General features: G+C 52.5%; 2 protein-coding genes across 2 annotated transcripts in view; both read right to left on the bottom strand.

Annotated features, from left to right (window-relative positions):
• The window catches only part of JPH2 (junctophilin 2), a 29,306-nt gene extending 19,319 nt beyond the window's left edge, over positions 1–9,987 (bottom strand). Inside the window, exons 1-2 of the mRNA XM_084537740.1 lie at positions 9,409–9,987; positions 1,729–2,512 (exon numbers count right to left, since the gene is read on the bottom strand). Coding sequence (XP_084393866.1) covers positions 1,729–2,512; positions 9,409–9,787 — 1,163 coding nt within the window. The 5' untranslated portion in view covers positions 9,788–9,987. The remainder of the gene's footprint in view (positions 1–1,728; positions 2,513–9,408) is intronic.
• Positions 9,988–12,141: 2,154 nt separating this feature from the next.
• Positions 12,142–18,782, bottom strand: LOC311445523 (oxidative stress-responsive serine-rich protein 1-like). The gene is made up of 4 exons (XM_084537745.1): positions 18,662–18,782; positions 15,626–15,742; positions 13,663–13,776; positions 12,142–12,958 (listed from the first exon to the last, which is right to left on the bottom strand). Exons 2-4 carry the CDS (start codon positions 15,700–15,702, stop codon positions 12,265–12,267), a joined length of 885 nt encoding a protein of 294 aa, XP_084393871.1. The 5' UTR covers positions 15,703–15,742; positions 18,662–18,782; the 3' UTR covers positions 12,142–12,264.
• Positions 18,783–18,805: the final 23 nt, after the last annotated feature.

The raw sequence follows: 18,805 nt of genomic DNA, 5'->3' as shown, positions 1-18,805 counted from the left end.
CCAGCAAGGGCAGTGGCGCGTTCCAGCCCCTGATGGAAAACACAGCCGAGCCGCTTTTGATCCAACGTGTAAATAGTGTATAATAAAAAGAGGCTTATGTAAACTGACCGACTTCTCAGGGAGCAGCTTTTGCAGCTCCAGCCTCCTTATGTACGGCTGCGAGTGCTGCGGCCACGTGCTGCTCCTGCGGCGTCGGCTGAGCCGAGCCTCCCAGCCAGGAGCAGCCCGGGCTGGGGTTTGTGTCCCTGCTGTCCCTGCGTGACTCCTCTGACATCGGGCTGTCCTCTCCCTGCCGGTTGCTGAGGCAGCGAGGCTTTGGTAAAGGCCAGTTGTGCTCCTTGTAAAGCTTTGGAGGCAGGAAGGCAGAGGCTGGGCATGTCTGGGCTGTGCGGGAGGGCAGAGGTTTGGAAATAAAAGTGCCTTCCCCTGGGCAGCTGTTCCCCATGTCTGCACAATAATGAAGCAACTTGGGTGATTAAACCCTGAACAAGATGGTTTGTGCCTGGCTTAAGAAGAAAATTTAAGAAACATTTAAGAACAAAAAACAAAAAAACAGTTTTGGAGCCACAGTCACCTCCCAGCAGCCTGAGGACAGCACCGATGCCACAATGTGGCCCCAAAATCACGGCAGCAGGGGGGCACCGTGTTTGTCCTGCTAAGCCCAACCAGCCGAGTCCCATGGGGTCCCCATCACATGGGCAGCAACATCCCCAGCCACAGGGTGATGTGGTGCTGCCCCTCAGATGCATGCAGAGGCGGGGGGGATATAAGCATGAGAAGATTTTCTCCTGCCAGCCCCAGAGCTGCTCTCCCATCTCCTCCTGGGAGGGATGCTGGAGCCATCAGCCCTTCCCTCGCCAGCCAGCTCCTAACACGACTAGTTCAGAGCAGAGCCCACCAGGCGGTGCAGGGGACACAGCGATACCTGGCCGTGCCCACATCTTCATGGGTGCAAGGGCTACGGGGGCACACGGGGCGGCCACGTGCTGCCGCACGCCCCACGCACGCTCCTCCCGCCCGTGGGATCTGCTCCCGGCTCCCAGAGCCCCGGCACAGCGCTGCCTTCACAGAGCCCGACCCGATAAACGGCCTGGGAGCTCCCCCTGAGCTGTACCGGGGGCTCTGGGGCAGAGTCTCTGCTGCAGGCAATATGTGCTTGGGACGCACCCTGCTTGTGTGCCTGCTGGAGCCACCAGTGCCAACACCCCGCTGCTCTCCATCCTGCCCCCTTCACGCCACCACTGGCAGCTTGGCAAGGCACTGGGTGCCGCCCGGCTCAGCAGCTCCTGCTCTACAGCAGCCAGCAGCTGCCCTGCACAAGGGACTTGAGGGGCCGGGACGGGGCTGCGGGAGGGGCCGGGGGCTGCAGCAGGCCATGGGGTGAGAGCAAGGCAGAGAGGCTGCGGCTCGGTGACACCGTGCGTGCGTTTGCCACAAGGACTCTCCAGGGGCCGAAAGCCTGAGGTTGGCTAAAAAAGGAGATGGAGACAGCAAAAAGCTGGAAGCTTTTCCCCGCTCCGTGGCAGGTCCCAAATGTCCGCTGGCTGCTGCAAGGGCCCTTGGCCTTGCTCCACCGGCAAAAAGAATGAAGCAGAAATCGCAGAGAGCCACGTTTGACCCCGCTGCCGGGACACAGCCAGGGGGCACCCGGTCGGGTCCAGAGGGACCGGTGGGACGGGGACCACCGCCACCCCAAAGGACCTCCACGCCAGAGCCCTGTGCACCCACCTGGATGCCGCGATCTCCGACTTCTGCCGGGCGATGGCTGCCGCCCGCTGAGCCCCCTCCACGCTCCTGTCCACCTTCTGCCGGATCTTGGCGCTCTTGAGGGGGATGACACGCTTCTTCATGCCCTTGACGAGGACGTTGTGGCGGTACTTGCCCTCCTCCTTCTTGCCGTCGGGCAGCGTGGTGCAGCCGTAGCCATGCCGCAGGTTGTCCAGCCACTCGCCCTCGTACTTGAGCCCGCTGGAGCGCTCGCTGACACCAAAGCCCGAGCGCTTGTCGTTCTTCCACTCGCCCATGTAGGTCTCCGTGGTGGTGGCGTCGATGTCGGACTCGAAGGGGGGGTACTCCTCGCCTTCGGCGCCCTCGCCCAGGCTGACGGTGGAGGTGGCGTCGCTGGCGGCCGAGCTGATCCCGCTCTCGCTCTTGAGGAAGCTGACGCGGCTCTTCTGGCTGGCCAGCGACGACTTGGACTCGGACTTCTTCAGCTTCCCCAGCAGGGAGCCCCTGCGGAAGAGCCCCCCCTTCTTCGGCTTGCCGGCCTCGGCGTCCGCGTAGAGGCTGAGGGCGAAGCCCCCGCGGGTGATGGTGGGTGAGACAGGCAGGCTCTCGGGGTGGGCGGCGGGGGAGTCCTGCTGTGGCAGGGTGCCGTTGCTGTGCTCGCTGCGCAGGGAGGACAGGGAGGTGCGCAGCGGGGAGCGCACCACCGACGCCATGCCGTAGGGCACGCTCTGCCGCACGCCGTAGCCGTGCCGCATGCCGTTGGTGAACTGGCCCTGGTAGGTTCCTGTGGGAGAGAAGAGGGAGGCGGTGAAGCGGCGGCATTCTCCGTCCCGCCTGCGTGTGCCAGCAAAGGGCTGCAGGGCACACGCACCCTCCCTCGGAGACAGGACCCCCAAATCCACCCGAAATCCACTGTGAAAGCCGCTGCCCTGAGGGAGCAAGGACAGAGGGCACAGGCCAGAAAGGTGCTGGTGCAAACCCAAAGCCGCCCGGTGGACGTGGAGTCTGGGTTGGCATCAGCACAGGGGGCAGGAGGCAGCCCCACGGGGCTGGAGTTTGGGCTGTGCCGAGGGGTGGCAGCAGCCCCACGTATACGTGAGCGGTGGTGGCACGGCTCTTCTTGGCTCGGTGACAGTCCCTTCCAGCCCCTTCTGCTGTTTGTCACTCGCAGCCTGCCAGGACCAGCTCTAGACCCCCGAGACGGGCACGTGCCCATAGCACGGGCTGCCAGGTACCTGCAGCAGCGTCTGCTTGGCCCTGACACAGCTTGCCTGTGGTCCCAGGACCAAGGCTCACGCCACAAAGCAAGAAATGGGTAAAACAGGGAGGAGAGGAGCAGGTCTCTGAGGCTCCTCCAGCTCTGCCCCTTCTCCAGCCCCAGCTCAGGATTGCACACACTGTGCCATACGACAGGGGGACACGGGGAGAACAGTGCTCAGCAGGACCAGGGCTACACTCCAGTATGGGACCCCAAAGGACTGGGAAAAGCACATTGTTCCTCCACTAGCCTGGCCCTTTCCAGGTCTGCACCTCCGCAGGTGCTGGAACAGCAACTTGGAGACAACAGCTCTGATTTTCCCCACCAGGACGCCAAGAGACTTCAATTAGCCCCATCAAATCCCCCTTTCCAAGAAGGGCTCCCAGCAGGAGCAGGGCTGCTGGGGGCACCGAGATGCCAGCGCTACCCCCCTGCCAGGAGGGCTGCGAGAGCCAGCGTGTCCCCAGCGAGCCCCATGGGGTGGCGGGGACGGGACGGGACGGGACAGCGTGGGACGCCTCCCGGCCCGCTGCCCTCCCCGTCTCGCTCTCCTCGAGCTACAGTTGCCTCAGAAACCGGCAAAACCACCCCAAACAAAAGCAGCATTCAGCTCCGCTCCCATCGATCAGCCCTGCTGCGGCATCTGGACGGGGCTGCCTTGTGCTGGGGGGGGCACACAGCTCCCTGGAAAGGCGCCCTGCTCTTTACGCTGCTGGGCACGGCTCCCTGCGAGCAGCCAGCCGTGCAGGGGGCATTTTGGTGGGCACGGGTCTGAGAACACCTGGGTTTTGTTCAGCAGATAAAAAAGGCACTGAGGTTTGGGGAGCCAGCCCGTGCTGCCCCGGGGGGGGTGACCCTATGGGGTGCAGCTGAGCGGGGACCCAGGCTCGGCTGGCCCAGCAAGGAGGGGGGCACCCGGCTTCCAGACATTCATTTCCACATTCAGATGCTGTTACTGAGACCAGGGATGACCCTAGTCCCCGGAGAGCAAACGCAGCTCCTTCTTTGGCGATGGTGGGAGTGCATATTTTACGCTCTCCCAGGCCACTTCTGCAGCATAATCTCTACTCCCAGGCTTCAGGTTTCGTTGAAATCCTCTCCAGACCCGCCTGCGGGGTGTTAACTTACAGCGCCGGGGCCAGGAAAGGCAAGAAGTGCCCGGGCGGGCAGCAGCTGCTGCCCCCGAGCAGCCACCCCCCGCCAGCGCTCCCTGCCCCGGGCACGCGGCATCTCGGCACCGCAGCTACCCTGGGAACGGGAGGGAGGGGCCGGGCAGCGCAGAGCATCCGCACCAGCCAGCCACGGGGACGGTTTTCCAGAGCCGGGTGCCTTTGCTTGGTTTCCTAGCAGAGTTTAAGTCTGTTAGGAAAAATCAGGGAGGCACGAGCTGGGAGCTGGGATCATCACCCGAGTTCTGCTTCACCCCCCCCAGTGCAGGCATCCGGGCGTGCTCCTCACCCTGCCACGCTCCCAACCCTTGCTCCGTGCAGTGCTGACAAGCCTTCCAAGCACGAAAGCACCGCTCGCTGCCCCGTTTCCCTCCCCACCCCTTCCCCACGCAGAGCTCAGGACCAGGGTGCCCCACCGCCGGCGCAGGGCTGACACTCGATAGGGGTGACACCGGAGCCCTCCCCGCAGGACAGGCCAACCTTGCACATTGCAGGCTGCATCTGATAGCGCCGTCGAATTAACCACCTGGGAAAGGAATTCTGGAGAAGTCTCGTTGGGGCTCAGCCTCTCCTGGAGGCTCAGCTCAGGGCAGCCCCTGTCCTCCAGCAAGTCCCCGACCTCCCTCCAGCAGTGCCGCGGGCACCTCCTGGCCAGGTGGGACGGGAAGAGCCACAGGGCACGGCAGGTCTTTGGGTAGCAGAGAGCTGGAAGCCTGCTTCTCACAGGCACCTGCGTGAATCCCTGGCCACATGCCCACGCAGGGGGTGTCCCATGTGGGACAAGAAACGAGGCCCTGGCAGCTCATGGTGTGACCAAACCTGCCAATGCCACCTGGCAGAACTGAGAGCACCGACACTGTGACAAACCTACAAAGCAAACGTGGGCAAGCGGGTGCTAGAGCTCAAGGAGCTCGAGCAGAGGGCTCACTGGTGCGGCCGTGTCACGCTGTGATGCACGGAGCCCGACAGAGGCTTCATGCCCAGCCACCAGCCTGGAGCACAGCCAGGAGATGCTGGGAGCAGCTCAATGCTCCGGGACACGCCGTCACCTCCTCGTCCACCCTGCATGGGTACCGTGGGCAGGATGAGCCTGGCAGGCAGGAGGCACCACCGTGCTCCATCAGAGCTACCACAGAGTCACAGGCAGCCTGGCCCAGCTGATTTCACGTTTTCATGACTCAGTTTCCCCTCAGTGGGAAGAGAGAGCCTATTTTCCTACCTCTGTGGGGCATCTGTCAGCACAGCCATGAGGCTGCCGGAGGAGCTGTCACGGTGCCACGCTCCACTTCCTGCACCAAAAAAAATTAAAAATCCCCCCCACTTTTTTTTTTCTTACACCATAAAGCACCCTGAGAGCAGACTGCTTCGAAATCTTAAGGTCTGAGCAGTGCCAGACCCAGTTAACCTACACATACCCATGCAGGGAGTCCAACAGAGGGCTGGGGCTGTACAAACCCCATGGGGCTGGTCTCAGAGCAGAGCTGCACACATCTGAGCCGGAATTACACTGGGGCTATTGAAGCAGTCTGGCAACAGCATGACACGGGATGGGGGACACACGGCCACCTGTCTGATTCATCAGCACGTGTTAGCTCTGGAGAGCAAGGCAGGCACCGGGCTGCAAGAGGAAGCCCATGGGGTGGGGATGCAATACCTGTAAGTATCTGAAAGAAAGCAGAAAGCAGAACAGGCACAGGACTCCCAACACCTTATTGCCTGCTTTTTTTCTTATTGGAATGGCAAAACGTGCCAGTTTCTCTGTGATGCCCAGGTAGAAGATTCCTCACCTCCGTCTGTCCCTGAGCAAGCAGGGTGGGGCCTGTCTGTGTTCATAGCATGGGAAGGATCAAACCGTGGTGCTGATGGAAATGTTGTCCCCAGACTTTACCTCTGAACACTTCTGTTCCCTGTGCATCAGCAGGATGGGGCCCTGGGTGTGAGAGCCTGCTGCCAGCAGCATCACAGCTCCCCTGCCCAGCACCTAGGTGCTAGGATAATGAGTGATGAATGTAAATTATACAAACAGCCAGGTAAATAATGCCAACAACTCCAATAGCTTCACTGCCTTCCGAGCACCTGCTTCTACCCAGACACTGCGATGACAGATGTGTCAGAAGAACTTGGTGCAGAAGGCCAGGCACATCAAAGCATCGCACAGCGCCACGTGCGAGACACGCCAGTGAAAACCTAGTGCTTCTCTTGGGTGCCAACGCCACCACGGGAAGGCTGTTACAGCATTACCTAATGGCTTCTCTCGGAAGAGAAAGGGAGAAAGAAACAGAGAGGGAAAATAAACACAAAACACACAGCGTTAATTCACGGGTCACAGTCAGCCACGCAACAGCTTTGCTAGGGAGGCAGCCTGGGCTGGAGGGAGTCTGGGTGCTGGACCTGAAAACAGGGATTTGAGTCCCTGCTCCGTCTCTGACGTTACGTGACCTTTGATGAGCTGCTTTATCGGGCTCAGTCACATGGAGATAATTCAACATTTTGTGCAGGTGCCCACAGACCCATGGGTCTGTGAGAGGTGCTACCACCCCAGGGTGCTCAGCCCCAGGCCACCCCGCTTTGTAGGTCCCACTGGAGCCCTCTTCTCTGCTTCCTTCCCCTTGTGGTCTTGCGGTCTTGTGAGCTCTGGTCTAATTGTCTCTGCACGGTTAATGTGCACTGCTGTTTTCTCTTAGCTGCCTAGAGAGCAAACCGTGGCATCAAAAATCAGTTGGGTTTAGGTTGCTTTGATTGCAAGCGAGGGTTTTCCTCTCTCTAGGCATATATAAACAGCGATTTGTAGAGCAAAGCACAGCTTTGAGCCCAGGCCATATGCTAGCAATAAGATCCTGCAACAGCAGTGGCACTTTTCTCTACAGCAAGATTTGACAGGATCGAGCACTCCACCATAAACACGTATCCAAAAAGCAAGGACTTCTTACAGTGGTGACAAAACTCAGAAGCAGAAACCAAGGTTTTTGCTCTGAATTTACGTGGCAAAACAATGAGTTCCTTCACGCCGTGCCTTGCACAGCCCAAATCACCATTCACTTCAGCTGTCACATCTTGCCCCTGTAAAAGGGCTCCAGGCTCCTTCTTGGTGACAGAAGCACACACGACTGAGCTCGGACACCCACAGAAACATTTCGGAGCATTACTCTGCTCATCCACACCAGGAGCTCTGAGCCTCATGGCCAATTGCAGTCAGCATTACAGAAGGAAGCTCTGCAAGCTCTCAGCCTCCCACAGCTTTCATAACGGGCCTTTGGTAGAGGAGAGGACCGGGAGCAACCCAGGCAGTGCCTGAGCTCAGTTATATCGGGAGCTCACCCCTTAACAGGCACCAGAAATCCATACGGGATTTCAAAAAGCTTCTTCCTAGGTTTGGGCTTTATTTAGCAACCAGCCTCAGCCAGCCACGAGACACAAAGCACAGACAACCCTGCAAGTGTCTCTTAAAGTTCAACCTTGATACGTGTATTTTTATGTATATTTCAAGTGTAAGTGCATTTTACAGGCCCAGAAGGGGCTCCATCTACCTGAAGTTCACACAAGCCCTGTGACGACCCACGGCTCCCAACAAGCTGGCCGGCACCACCTGTGCCCAGGGCCCTGTTCCTGGCGCCACTGCCTTCTAGGGGGTCGCCAATCTCACCCCATCCACCCACAGAGTGCCCTGAAGTTTTACCTAGGCAACCCCAAACTCAAATATTAACAAGCCCAATTAGTGGCATGGCCACAACGGGATGGTGCAGGCGGTGGCTGCGTGCAGGCGAGGAGATATCGCAGGAGCAGCAAGATTCACCTGTCCCCGTGCCATAGGCCCAATGCTGGCACCACCACCTTTGCCGCAGCCCTCCCCGTGCTCCCTCACCAATATCCTCCACAAAGCATGATCCCGAAAGGCACCAGCCCTACACCCTCAGAAAAAAGCTGTATTTTAGTAAGCAGTGAGGAATGGGCTTTGAATCTGTGGTACTTTGAGATCTCCAGAATTAAAGTCACACAGCTGCCGAGCGAAGGTCTTTCACATGCTGCTCACAGTTATTTGATCTCTGCCCGTTACAAATCACGCAGACACACCTCACTTGTAACCTACACACCTCACAGCAACTCGTTAGGCTTTTAGAAGAGTGCTCTGCAAGGACGAAGAGAGCATGCTTTAGGCCTCGGCATCGCAGTGCAGGCGGCGGGGCCTGGCTCATTAACAGCTCCAAGGCCCGGCTCATTAACAGCTCCGAGGCCCACAGCAGATAGAGGCCAAGACCTAGGGAGCCGGAGGGATGAGCCACTTCTGGTCTGCGTCTATACCTAAAGCCTAAGGGCACAAACAAAGCGAGTCAACTTCAAGACTGCATTCCCAAAAAAAGTTAGCCATGAGCCTAGGCAACTTGCTGAGAAATATATGAAAGCACAACCCTGAGGGCTGCTACCTTGAATGAGTCTGTTTTTCTAATGTCTATAAATCCGATGCTCTCCAGTCTGAATATTTATACCATTACTGTTATTTTTCCTTACAAACTGACTCCTTTGCACGTCCTGGATAAATATAGATGTAATTCTGATACATATTTTGAAGCGTGTTTCTTTCAAATCACCCTCTCTATTTAGCTATCCTAAATATGGAAGCCTGGAACATTACAGCGCTGAGGAGCTACAGAATTACTTGCACAGAGATTCTTGTAATGGTTCTAACCCCAAAGTTGCCACTAAGGCAAAAACACGATTAGACTAAGCAGTCACAGAGTACAGCAAATATCCGGCTGCTCGGTGCCATTTGTGCACTACCGAGGGGACTGCGAGCTTCAGAGTAACCAAAGGGGTTTATTTTAGGGAAAGACACGTGGCTACGTATTTTAAACAGCTTTGATAACTTGAGCACAAACATTTCACCAAAGCAGATGTTCAGGCATCCAGTTGAAGGCACGCGAGCAGCATTTAATACCTAAGCAAAGCACGCTACGATGCTGGGGGTGGCTCATATCCAGCATGAAAACACCGACAAAGTGTTGCCTGACCAGAAAGCGACGGGCTGGCTGCGGGCACGAAGCAGCGAGGCATTTAACTCGGGTTCAGCCACCAGCTGGAAGAATTGACCACCGGAGAGCCAGGATCTGCAGCCTGCACCGTCCGATGCTATTAACCAGCTCCCGTGGGACGGGTAAGAGGGTGCCGTGCCCACCCAGACCTCGCTCATGGGGCAGGAGGAGGTCACCGCTGCCACCGCGGGGCGGACATCGCGCTGGTACCCGCCGTCGCCCTTACCTCCATCAGCGTACGTCTCGGTGCCGTAGCCGTCCTGCAAGCCGTTATTCCAGGTACCTTCATACTTGGCTCCACTGCTCATGCTCTGCCTCGTGCCGTACCGTCCCTTAAAGCCGTGGGTCCACTCGCCCCTGTAAACCCACCGCCCTTTGGTCTCAATCCCCAAGCCGTGCCTCTTGCCTTGGGACCAGTACCCCTCGTAGGTGTTGCCGCTGGGCCACGTGTAGATGCCCACCACCTCGAAGCCGTAGTTCCAGGAGCCCGAGTACTCGCCCTGACCCTTGGGGCCGGTGCAGATGCCGTGCCCGTGGGCTTTGCCCCCTTCCCAGCCTCCGCAGTAGGCGCCTCCATCATCGAAATCGAACCTGCCTCCGCTCATGGCACCGGCTCCTGGCTAGGGGGGAGCCCCCCAGCGCCCCCCCCTCAGCCGGGCAGGGGCAGGAGCCGGGGGCGAGGCTGCCCCATGCTGGGAGGCTCCGGCCTCTGCTGCCGGGCCTCGCCTGGCCGTGGGAGGCCGGCGAGGAAAAAAAAGATGGGGGGGGGGGGGTAAAGGAAAAGAAAAAAAAAAAAAAAAAAGGAGGGGGGTCCCAAGCCCCCGCCCCAAGCCTTTCCCCGCCCGGAGGGAGGTCAGCGCTGCCCTAACAAGGCCATCGGAGGCCGGGAGCTGCTCCCAAAAATAACCCCGCGGGCCGGCCCCCTCCTCGGGGCCCTTTTATGAAGGAGGAGGAGGAGGGAGAGGCCTCCACCCCCCCCCCCCCCACCTCCGGGCGGGCAGCCAGCAGAGGAGAGGCTGGGAAAGTGAAATAGCCGAAAATAGCGCCTGGGAAGGGGCGAGCTGCTGCCCGGCCCCCTCCCGGAGGCAGGGAGCGCCCCTCGGGGCTGGCTCCATCCCCAGCCTCCCCCGGCCCAGGAGCTGGGGGGCGAGACGCGGAGCCCTGAGCCCCCCTTTGGGGCAAAGCTCCAACGCTCAGGTAACAGCGGTGCACCTTGGACAGCCTCCCGAGCAGCCGGAGAGGTGCTAAAGAAAGCCTATGTGTCTGCAGGACGAGCTAAATGTGTGTAAATGTCACCTACATGACAGAATAGCTGTGCACCTTCCTGTGCGGGCACAGGTGAGGGCCGCCGCCGTGAAGGAGATTACAAAAAGCCTCAAAAATTACTCAGCCACCCAAACGAGGGAATGGGCTCCTTGGATAAGGGACTGACACAACTCAGAAGCACCCCTTGACAGAACCAGACACCCCTTTTCCATTTTAACATCAGATCTTAAAATTTCTGACAATTTTATGTAAAATTTCATGTCAGAAATTAAAAAAAAAAAAAAACAAAAAAAAACTTTCAGACTACTTAGTCATGCTTTCAAGGTTTGCTCTGCACCACGCAGGGCTGGAAATTGATGTTTTCTCCAAGCAAAGCCGGAGGTTTTTTGGTTTGTGGCTCCTGGGCAGAGCCAAGCAGCACGTAGTAACAGGGCTGAAAGTGTTAAGACAGCACTCGCAGCTGCCCGCAGCCCGCTGTTCTGCAGTGTTCCAGGATTTGCCAGCCCAAGTATGTTGTAACTGTCCTAGGAGGATGCCAAGTTCAGGACCACGTAATTATTTACTTAGGAACTCTTCCTAATTACGTAGCACAGTTGTGAACTGATAGACCGCTGTTTAAATATTAATAATTTATGCACATGCTGGCATTTAGAGAGCCTGCGCTGAGCACTGAATCAGCCATGCAATCAAACTTTAGGAAACACTAAAATCTGGTGTGTAATCAGGCACCACACAGAGCTCCTCTGATTTCTTCTTTTTGGCATAAAAAAATTAACGCTCTGCTTTGAAGGCTGGCGAGGCAAGGAGTCAGCCGCACCCAGCCAGCCCCGACTCGGGATGGGGTGACCTCTAGTGGCCCTGCAGCACTCGCTTCCCATCCCAGTCTGCACCAGTTCACCTCTTTCTGTATTTTTCACACTACCTCCTGGATTTCAATCCACTTTCTATAAAGTGGTATCGAGCACCTGGCATTTTAATCCTAAACCCAGCAAGTACAGGTCTGTGGTGATTATCAAAGAAATGTTAAAATAACATATATTGAAAAAAGGTCTTCACATCACCATGGCACCTACCACGTTACATGCAATGGTGATGTGGCTGCTACTGGCAAACATTTGGGAATAGTAATACTTATTTGAGAAGTATTTTATTCTGAAGCTAGCAAGCAAATCTTTCCTCTGTTAACCTACTTTCACCTGACTAACTGAACAACGACAGGTGAAAGAGGGTGACTGTTTAGGTGACCATAATAAAGCCTCTCTTCAGGCACAAAGGAATAACAGTATCTCCACCCAGGAAAAGCAGATTCTCTCCTGAATTTGCCTGGAGTAGGATTTGTACCAAGCAGAAGATGGGAAATGATCATGCTTTATGAAATAAAATCAGAGGCACAATTGTCCAAAAATGCAAGCCTAAGCATTTCAAACTGAGGCCAAAGTCGATTCAAAGAAGCTGAATTACACCAAGTTTCTCTCATAAGAGCTCTGACTACCAGGAGACCTAGATACACTTCCCTTCCAACAAACTGAAACAGGAGGATTTTGAAAACGAGGTAGAATTTCCCACAGTAGATCTCTCAAGTATAGGCAGATACTCTTTAAACACACTCACTGTTTACTTCAATAGCTATTCCAAGTATAAACTATAATGCTTAAGCTGAAGTGTTTGTACAGCTGCAATAATGAACTTTACCTAGGATGCAAAGAAAAGTTTTTTATTGCAAGCACAGTGAGCAATGATTGGATCGCATCTCACAGGAATGTGACTGAGGTCACATTAAAACCACCCACACGCTTGTTTTTAGTGCTCCTCATTGTCAGGTGTACATCATTTCTGCCATGTGAGACATTTTCTTTGGAATATACAAGTAATACTCCATGTATCCCGAAAGATCTTCAATAGTCACATCATCCACAAAGGCCCTGGCTTGCTCAGAGCAAGAGCGTGGAGAACTTGATGGAGTTCTTGATGGCAAAGGTTGAGAGTGATCCTCAGCAACTGTTTTTCTATCAGGTGTCAATGGGAAAGCGTTCTGCAAGCCAGAGAATTTGTACACTTCCATATCTTGCCATCGTTTACACTGACAGGCTTTATCTGCACAGGCACATGGCTTACTCTTGTTCAGCTTGGACACAGATTGAAAGTCAGAGAGCTGCGTAGTCTCTGGGCCTGCTTTGGATTCTAGAGACATGGCAGTGGGAGAGTTTTCCTGTTTGTTCTCTGATGTAGACCGCAAAACAGAAGCTCCTGAAGAATCAACATTATCTCCCTTCTGACCAACATCTGGAGCAATACAGCATCGTTCATGTGCACAAGCTTCCTTTGGGATTGGCATCCCAAACCCTGTGCCATCATCTGGGGCATCAATCTGGCTCTTGTGCACTACTTGGCTGCACGTGGAATGTGATTTTGTGCTGCAATGGACAAACTTTGGAGTATGAAGAATTGGGGATTTGGAACGCCTGCGACGCTGGGTTCTCACAACTCCTCTTGAAGGCTTCTTCACAGGCCTACCATGGAAAGATAAAAGTGGGTGAAGTTTCACTAAAAGGCTAGTTGGATTATAGGTAACGTCAGGCAAGATGCCTAGTGTTGCATGCAAGAGCTTTAACATCAGAGTATTTGCTCAGGGTATTCCACTGTCTTGGAGTTTGACATTGTTCTAGTCAAGCACCACTATAAAATATGAAAGAAACACCTGGGAATAAAACCTGAAGTGCTTGTCTTAAGGATTACATAATGAGTAAAGCATGGGAGACAAATAACCTCCAAGAGAAGGACAAAGCACAAGATGACAGCACAAAACCAATGACTCAAGAGGATAGTTTTGTTTCAGTAGATGTGTCAAGTTCTGCACAGGCATTCAAGAAACAAATTCTTTAATCTAGTTCCCAAGGCATACCGACACCTGCAATGTTGAATGGTTACTGCAAAAGATTGCCTGAAAAACAGCACTTCACATTTATATTAAGAAACATCTATAATGTTTATGTACCCAAAGCTGAACAGCGTTTCCTTGCACTTCATATAATTGTGCATAAGAACAGTAGTCACATATGACAAAAAAAAGTAGTGCAGAATATTTTTAAATAGTGTTTTTAATGAAATAAATGTGGGTCCCTTCTTTAGGGGCCCAGTTACTGGAAAACCTGGCTATTTAAATTTCACTTCCAATGCAATCACATTTGAAGTGACAATCCTTAGCTTCTCTTACCCATGCCAGGTTTCCTTGGAAGTACACACATTCTTAGGCTTGTTTTCATCTGCTGCTGTTCTAACTACTGCTCTTGGACTTGTCCCCTCACCAACAGGAAGAGAAGCAGTAGATCTGTGAAAAAGAGAATGAAAACATAACAGCCTAGATTGGTTCATATTATAAATATGAAAAAGCTTATGAAACTTCTTTTCCAGAAGAGACTACTCCAAATTATTTATGACGTCTTAAAAAACCTGCCCACAAAGATGACCCAAGTCTGACGCATTCCTATGCCAAAAGTTTGTATAACAAGCTTTCGCTGAAGGTGGCGTCATACAGCAAACCAAACAGATTGCAAATCCAAACTCCTCACCTCGGTGATGAAGCACACAAAATAGCTAAATATCAGAGAGGGGGAAAAACACTACTGAAGAAATGTGCCTCTTTTTCCATAGACAAATAAGCTATTCTTTCCTAAAAATAAATGTTCTTTGGACATAAATAGACTTTGTTTATCTGAAGAACACTCATGTCTTTGTCTAGGACGATGTAAACTAAAGCTCTTCATACTACTGCAAGTTCAATCACTTCAGCAACAGAATCGTGACAGATTTTCAACTTCTATTCAAGCTAGGGATCATTTAAAAAAAATTTTACTAGTTTTCCTGGTGCTATAAAACCATTCCAAACCACCATTTTCAATGAGCTATAAGAATACCAGGAATCATTTTGCCATGTTGTGCTTTTACATATTAAGCTGGAATGGACAAGGAAATTATTTTCCAAATTCTTTTTCTTCAATTGTTTTTTTTAAGCAGGGCTGATCCCCTGAAAAGTGAAAATAAGTCTTTGCACGCTGTTGTAGGATGGCATTAACTGACATTTAAGAGACTATCCTATCAGTCAAGCACCTGCTATTTTCCATTTAACAAACATCAACACAGTAGTAAATTGAAGGTCGACAGTAAAAACTACCATAACTAAAGTATGCCTGACTTGGGGGGGGGGACTGAGGATACCGAAGTATCGAGAGGCACTTGGGTGGTGATAGATTCCTAATGAGCTTAATTACTTAAATGAAAGATAATTTTAGAAGTCCCTCTACTTGCCATTTAGCTTCTAAAGTAATTCCAATTACCAACTTGATACTTGCATACTGCCTTACTTACACTTTTGTTTCCGTCACCAGCATAACTGCGTCACTGCCAATAGCTTACTGAAATTCAGTACTCTATTAATATACAGTATTAATATATATCTATTAATATTATATATTAATAAATATGTAATCACACCCATTTGTCAGCAGGAAAAAAAAAAGCATTATACAGAAGCCATCTGTATATTTTAGATAAAAAAATGATTGTCTCTAACAGAGAAGACACATTCTGCTTGTGTTCTTCTTCCTGGGACAGTCAGGGTTAAGTGCCACATCTGAGATCTCCCATGAAACAAGACTACACAAAAAGCATTCCTTCCCATTTAGCGTTTTGGTTATAAACAGAAAATTTGTAAGTAACATCAATGAAAATAGTTTGAGTGGGAATCATGCATTGCAGCTAGTGCCCTCCTTTACTGATATGGAAAGAATATTTCTCTCCTGGGAAAAGACTGGAGTTTATTCTCATGACAGGCCTTTAAAGCCATGGCAGTAAGCTAACTTCGAGTACAGCTCCAGTGCTATGGATATGACCTCTGGCAGCCAGATTCATGCCAAAATTCATTTCATATGTGCTGTCAGTTGCTCCTTATTATTAGGTTTGTTTCAATCCTGTTGGGACCTAATAGTGATCGAACGAATCACAATTCCTTGCGAAGTGCAGTCTACAGCTAGTGAATTTATTTCCATTTAACTTGAATGAAGGCTTTCAGTGCCTAACCTTTTGGAATTACCTCCTTCCTTCAGATTGAGCACAGAGGGTGTTCCCTTCCAGTCCGTTTGTAATATGTTAACTCTGTACCTCCCTGTGTTGTTACTTACCCAGCTGCGTCAACTCTTAGCTTTTTGAACGCTGTCTGCAGGCTTTCCTCTTCTCCATCCTTAGCTTCTGTTTTCATTATTGGGACGGTCAGATGCTGACAGAGTCACCATATACTGCTAAAAGCAGAAAAGAGACATACCAAACTAAGAACTGATACCTCATTAAAAACATTAGTTGCCCAGCAGCATCACAATACATGAAAGTAAGCTCCAAACAGCAAACTGCACAAAGCTGAGGTCATTCTAACAGAATGTTTCTGAAAGTTGATTCAGAACAAACTCTATGATACCCAACTATGCAACAGTCCCTCATACAAATGCATTGATGAGTTAGCAATTTAAAGTAAAATCTGGTGGCAAGAGCATCTTGCATGAAGTTTAGACAGACTCTTCCATTTGTCTGAGAGCTGCTACCAGGATAACTCCAGAAAAGGTGAAAGGTGAGAAGAAAAAACATTAGAAACAGCCAACTTTATACAACTACGGGAGTTGATGTTACATATATATTAAAAAACAAAAAACAAACAAACAAAAAAAAACAAACAACAACAAAAAAAAACAACAGACCTTTCTTAAGCCAAGATAAAGTGTTAAGCTAAACATTTTTTTCTTATTTCTAGATCCCAGGTGTTTGGTTGAAATTCTCCTCTTACATTACAATTGGATGAAACACTGCAGTGAGTCACATCAGACTCACAGCCTCCTGATGTGCTCTGTGATCGACTAGTTACTGCTACCATGGAGGACCAAAGGACAAAGAACACACTGCTTTTAAAACACATTAAAATTAAATATAAGTTGTCCAAATTTAAGCAGGTTGAATAAAAAAGTTAATTACATTCACATTATACCAAAATAGTCAAAGTGAGTTAAGCTGCATCTGTTTTTGCTCACACACACTGGACTGTTGGAAAGAAAAAGTAAAACAGGACTCAGAAGTGATGATTTTTGCATGCTGTACTCCTCAGTTTTACAAGTTTTTTTTTGTTGTTGTTGTTTGTTTGTTTGTTTTAAAAAAAGTACCAATAAAAACATTTCCAGGGTTGTCATGATTTTGTTTTCAGTTTGCAAGGCAATATACAGACATACAAATTTGGATTAAATAAACCAGAAGCAGTAAACTCACAACAAAAACTGGTCAAGACTGTGAAAGAATCTGAACAACCAGAATCCTCAACTTTGCTTATACCACCCACCCAAAAGAAATTTTCTACACATCTTGGCAATCAAGACTATCCCAATTTCAGAAAAAAAAAAGTCTCATTTCTACACCACAAGCTCAGCATTTGTTGAAGTTTGCCTGGCCAGTTAACCTGCTTGACTTTATACGTTTTGAAAAGAACATAATTTTCACCTGTGTAGTCTCATCACACATCAAAGCCCTTAAACAGAGGTATTTTGCTACTGAGGTCTCTGCAAAACTGCTTTTTAACAGGACAGAAGTCCAATGGATTGACTTGAGTGCTTCTGGAAAAAGGGGGCCATTTGGTGGTAGCCTGGCTGCGTGGGTTGTGAGCAGATCATCAGTGTGGTTTTTTTTCTTCAAAAATTTACAAGGGGAAGTCACGCTTGACCAACTTGATAACCTTCTATGATGACACGACTGGCTTGGCAGACAAGGGGAGAACAGTGGATGTTTACTTTGACTTCAGTAAGGTATTCAAACACAAGATTCCAACAAGATCCCCACAAGATCCTGACAGAGAAGCTGATGAAGCACAGGCCGGATGAGCTGCACAGTTGGGCACAGAGGATGGGGAACAGTGGCACAAAGTCAAGCTGGAAGCCAGTAACGAGCGGTGTACCCCAGCAGTCAATAGTGGGGCCACTTTTGCCTAACACCTTCATCAAAGATCCGGATGACAGCACAAAGAGTAGCCCCAGCAAGTTTGCTGATGATACAGCATGGGCAGGAGATGTGGATGCACTGAGGGTATAGTGCTGCCACCCAGACAGACCTTGACAGGCTGGAGGAATGGGCTGAATGGGGAACACAGACCAGCAATGTGCCCTGCTTGCAAAGAATGCTGATGGTATGCTGGGCTCCTTCAGGCAAAACATTGCCAGCAGGTCAAGGGAAGTGATTCTTCCCCTCTGCTCAGCACCAGTGAGGCTGTGCCTGGATCGCTGGGTCCAGTTCTGGGCTCCCCGGTACTGAAGAGATGTGGAGCTACTGGGAAGGGTAGGGCCAAAAAGATGGGTAAGGGACTGGGGCACCTCTCCTGTGATAAAAGGGGGGGAACTAGGGCTGATCAGCCCGGAGAAGGCTCGGGGGGATCGTAATGTCTAAATATACCCGGGGGGAGGGCACAAGGAAGTCAGAGCCAGGCTCTTTTCGGTGGTGCCTGGGGACAGGGCCAGACGCTAAGGGCACAGACTGGAAAACGAGAAGTTCTGTCTGAACACCAGGAAACGCTCTGCGCTTTCTGTAGCATGGAAAAGAAGAAGTCTGGGTAAAGAAAAGGAGCCACCCGCCCCTCAGAGGCTCAGCTGCTTGTGGAGGTGTGGGGCGGTGACCCCTGCTCCCGGCCCCAGTGAGCGGGGGGGGGGGGGCGGCTCTCGTGGCGCTGCTCGGCCGGACGCGGCCCCGTTCGGCCGTGCCTTGGGGACGGGTCCCGGCACGGAGCGGCACGCACTGCCCGCGGCTCACGGCGGAGCAAACCCCAGGGGAAGCAGCCAGCACAGGCGCTCCCCCCAGCAGGGCAGCGCTTCGGACGTCCCCCAGAGCCGGGCACACACCGCACGGGGGCCGTACCCCAGCGAGGCTTCCCCCCGCCCCACGGAACCCTCCGGAGCTGCGCGCCCAGCTCCAGCCTCCTCCCTCAGACCCCAGCTCCCTGCGGGCCCTCACCCAGCGAGGAGCCACCGCCGGCAGCTCCCGGCTGGCGGATCCGCGGGACACAGCGCCAGGCTGCCCCCAGCCCTCCCGCTGCCCCCACAGCCCTGCTATTCCCCCCACCCCTCCTGTTTATCCTCCAGCCCTCCCCCGTCCCCTCCCCAGCTCCTGCGGCCAGCTCGGTGCCCCCCGGCCCGTACCTGCCCGCCTGTCCCAGCTCCACCCGGCAGCGCTGCGGCGGGGCCCGGCCCGGGAGGCGGCGGCGGCGGTGGCGGGACGCGAACCCGCGGCCGGAAGGGAACGGGAGGGGAGGGGAGGGGGGAGGGAGTAAAAAAAAAAAAAAA

The sequence above is a fragment of the Aythya ferina genome (assembly GCF_964211825.1).
Source record: "Aythya ferina genome assembly, chromosome: 16".
Lineage (NCBI taxonomy): Eukaryota > Metazoa > Chordata > Aves > Anseriformes > Anatidae > Aythya > Aythya ferina.
Note: the sequence above shows the minus strand (reverse complement) of the source record. Positions and strands in the feature narration are given on the sequence as shown.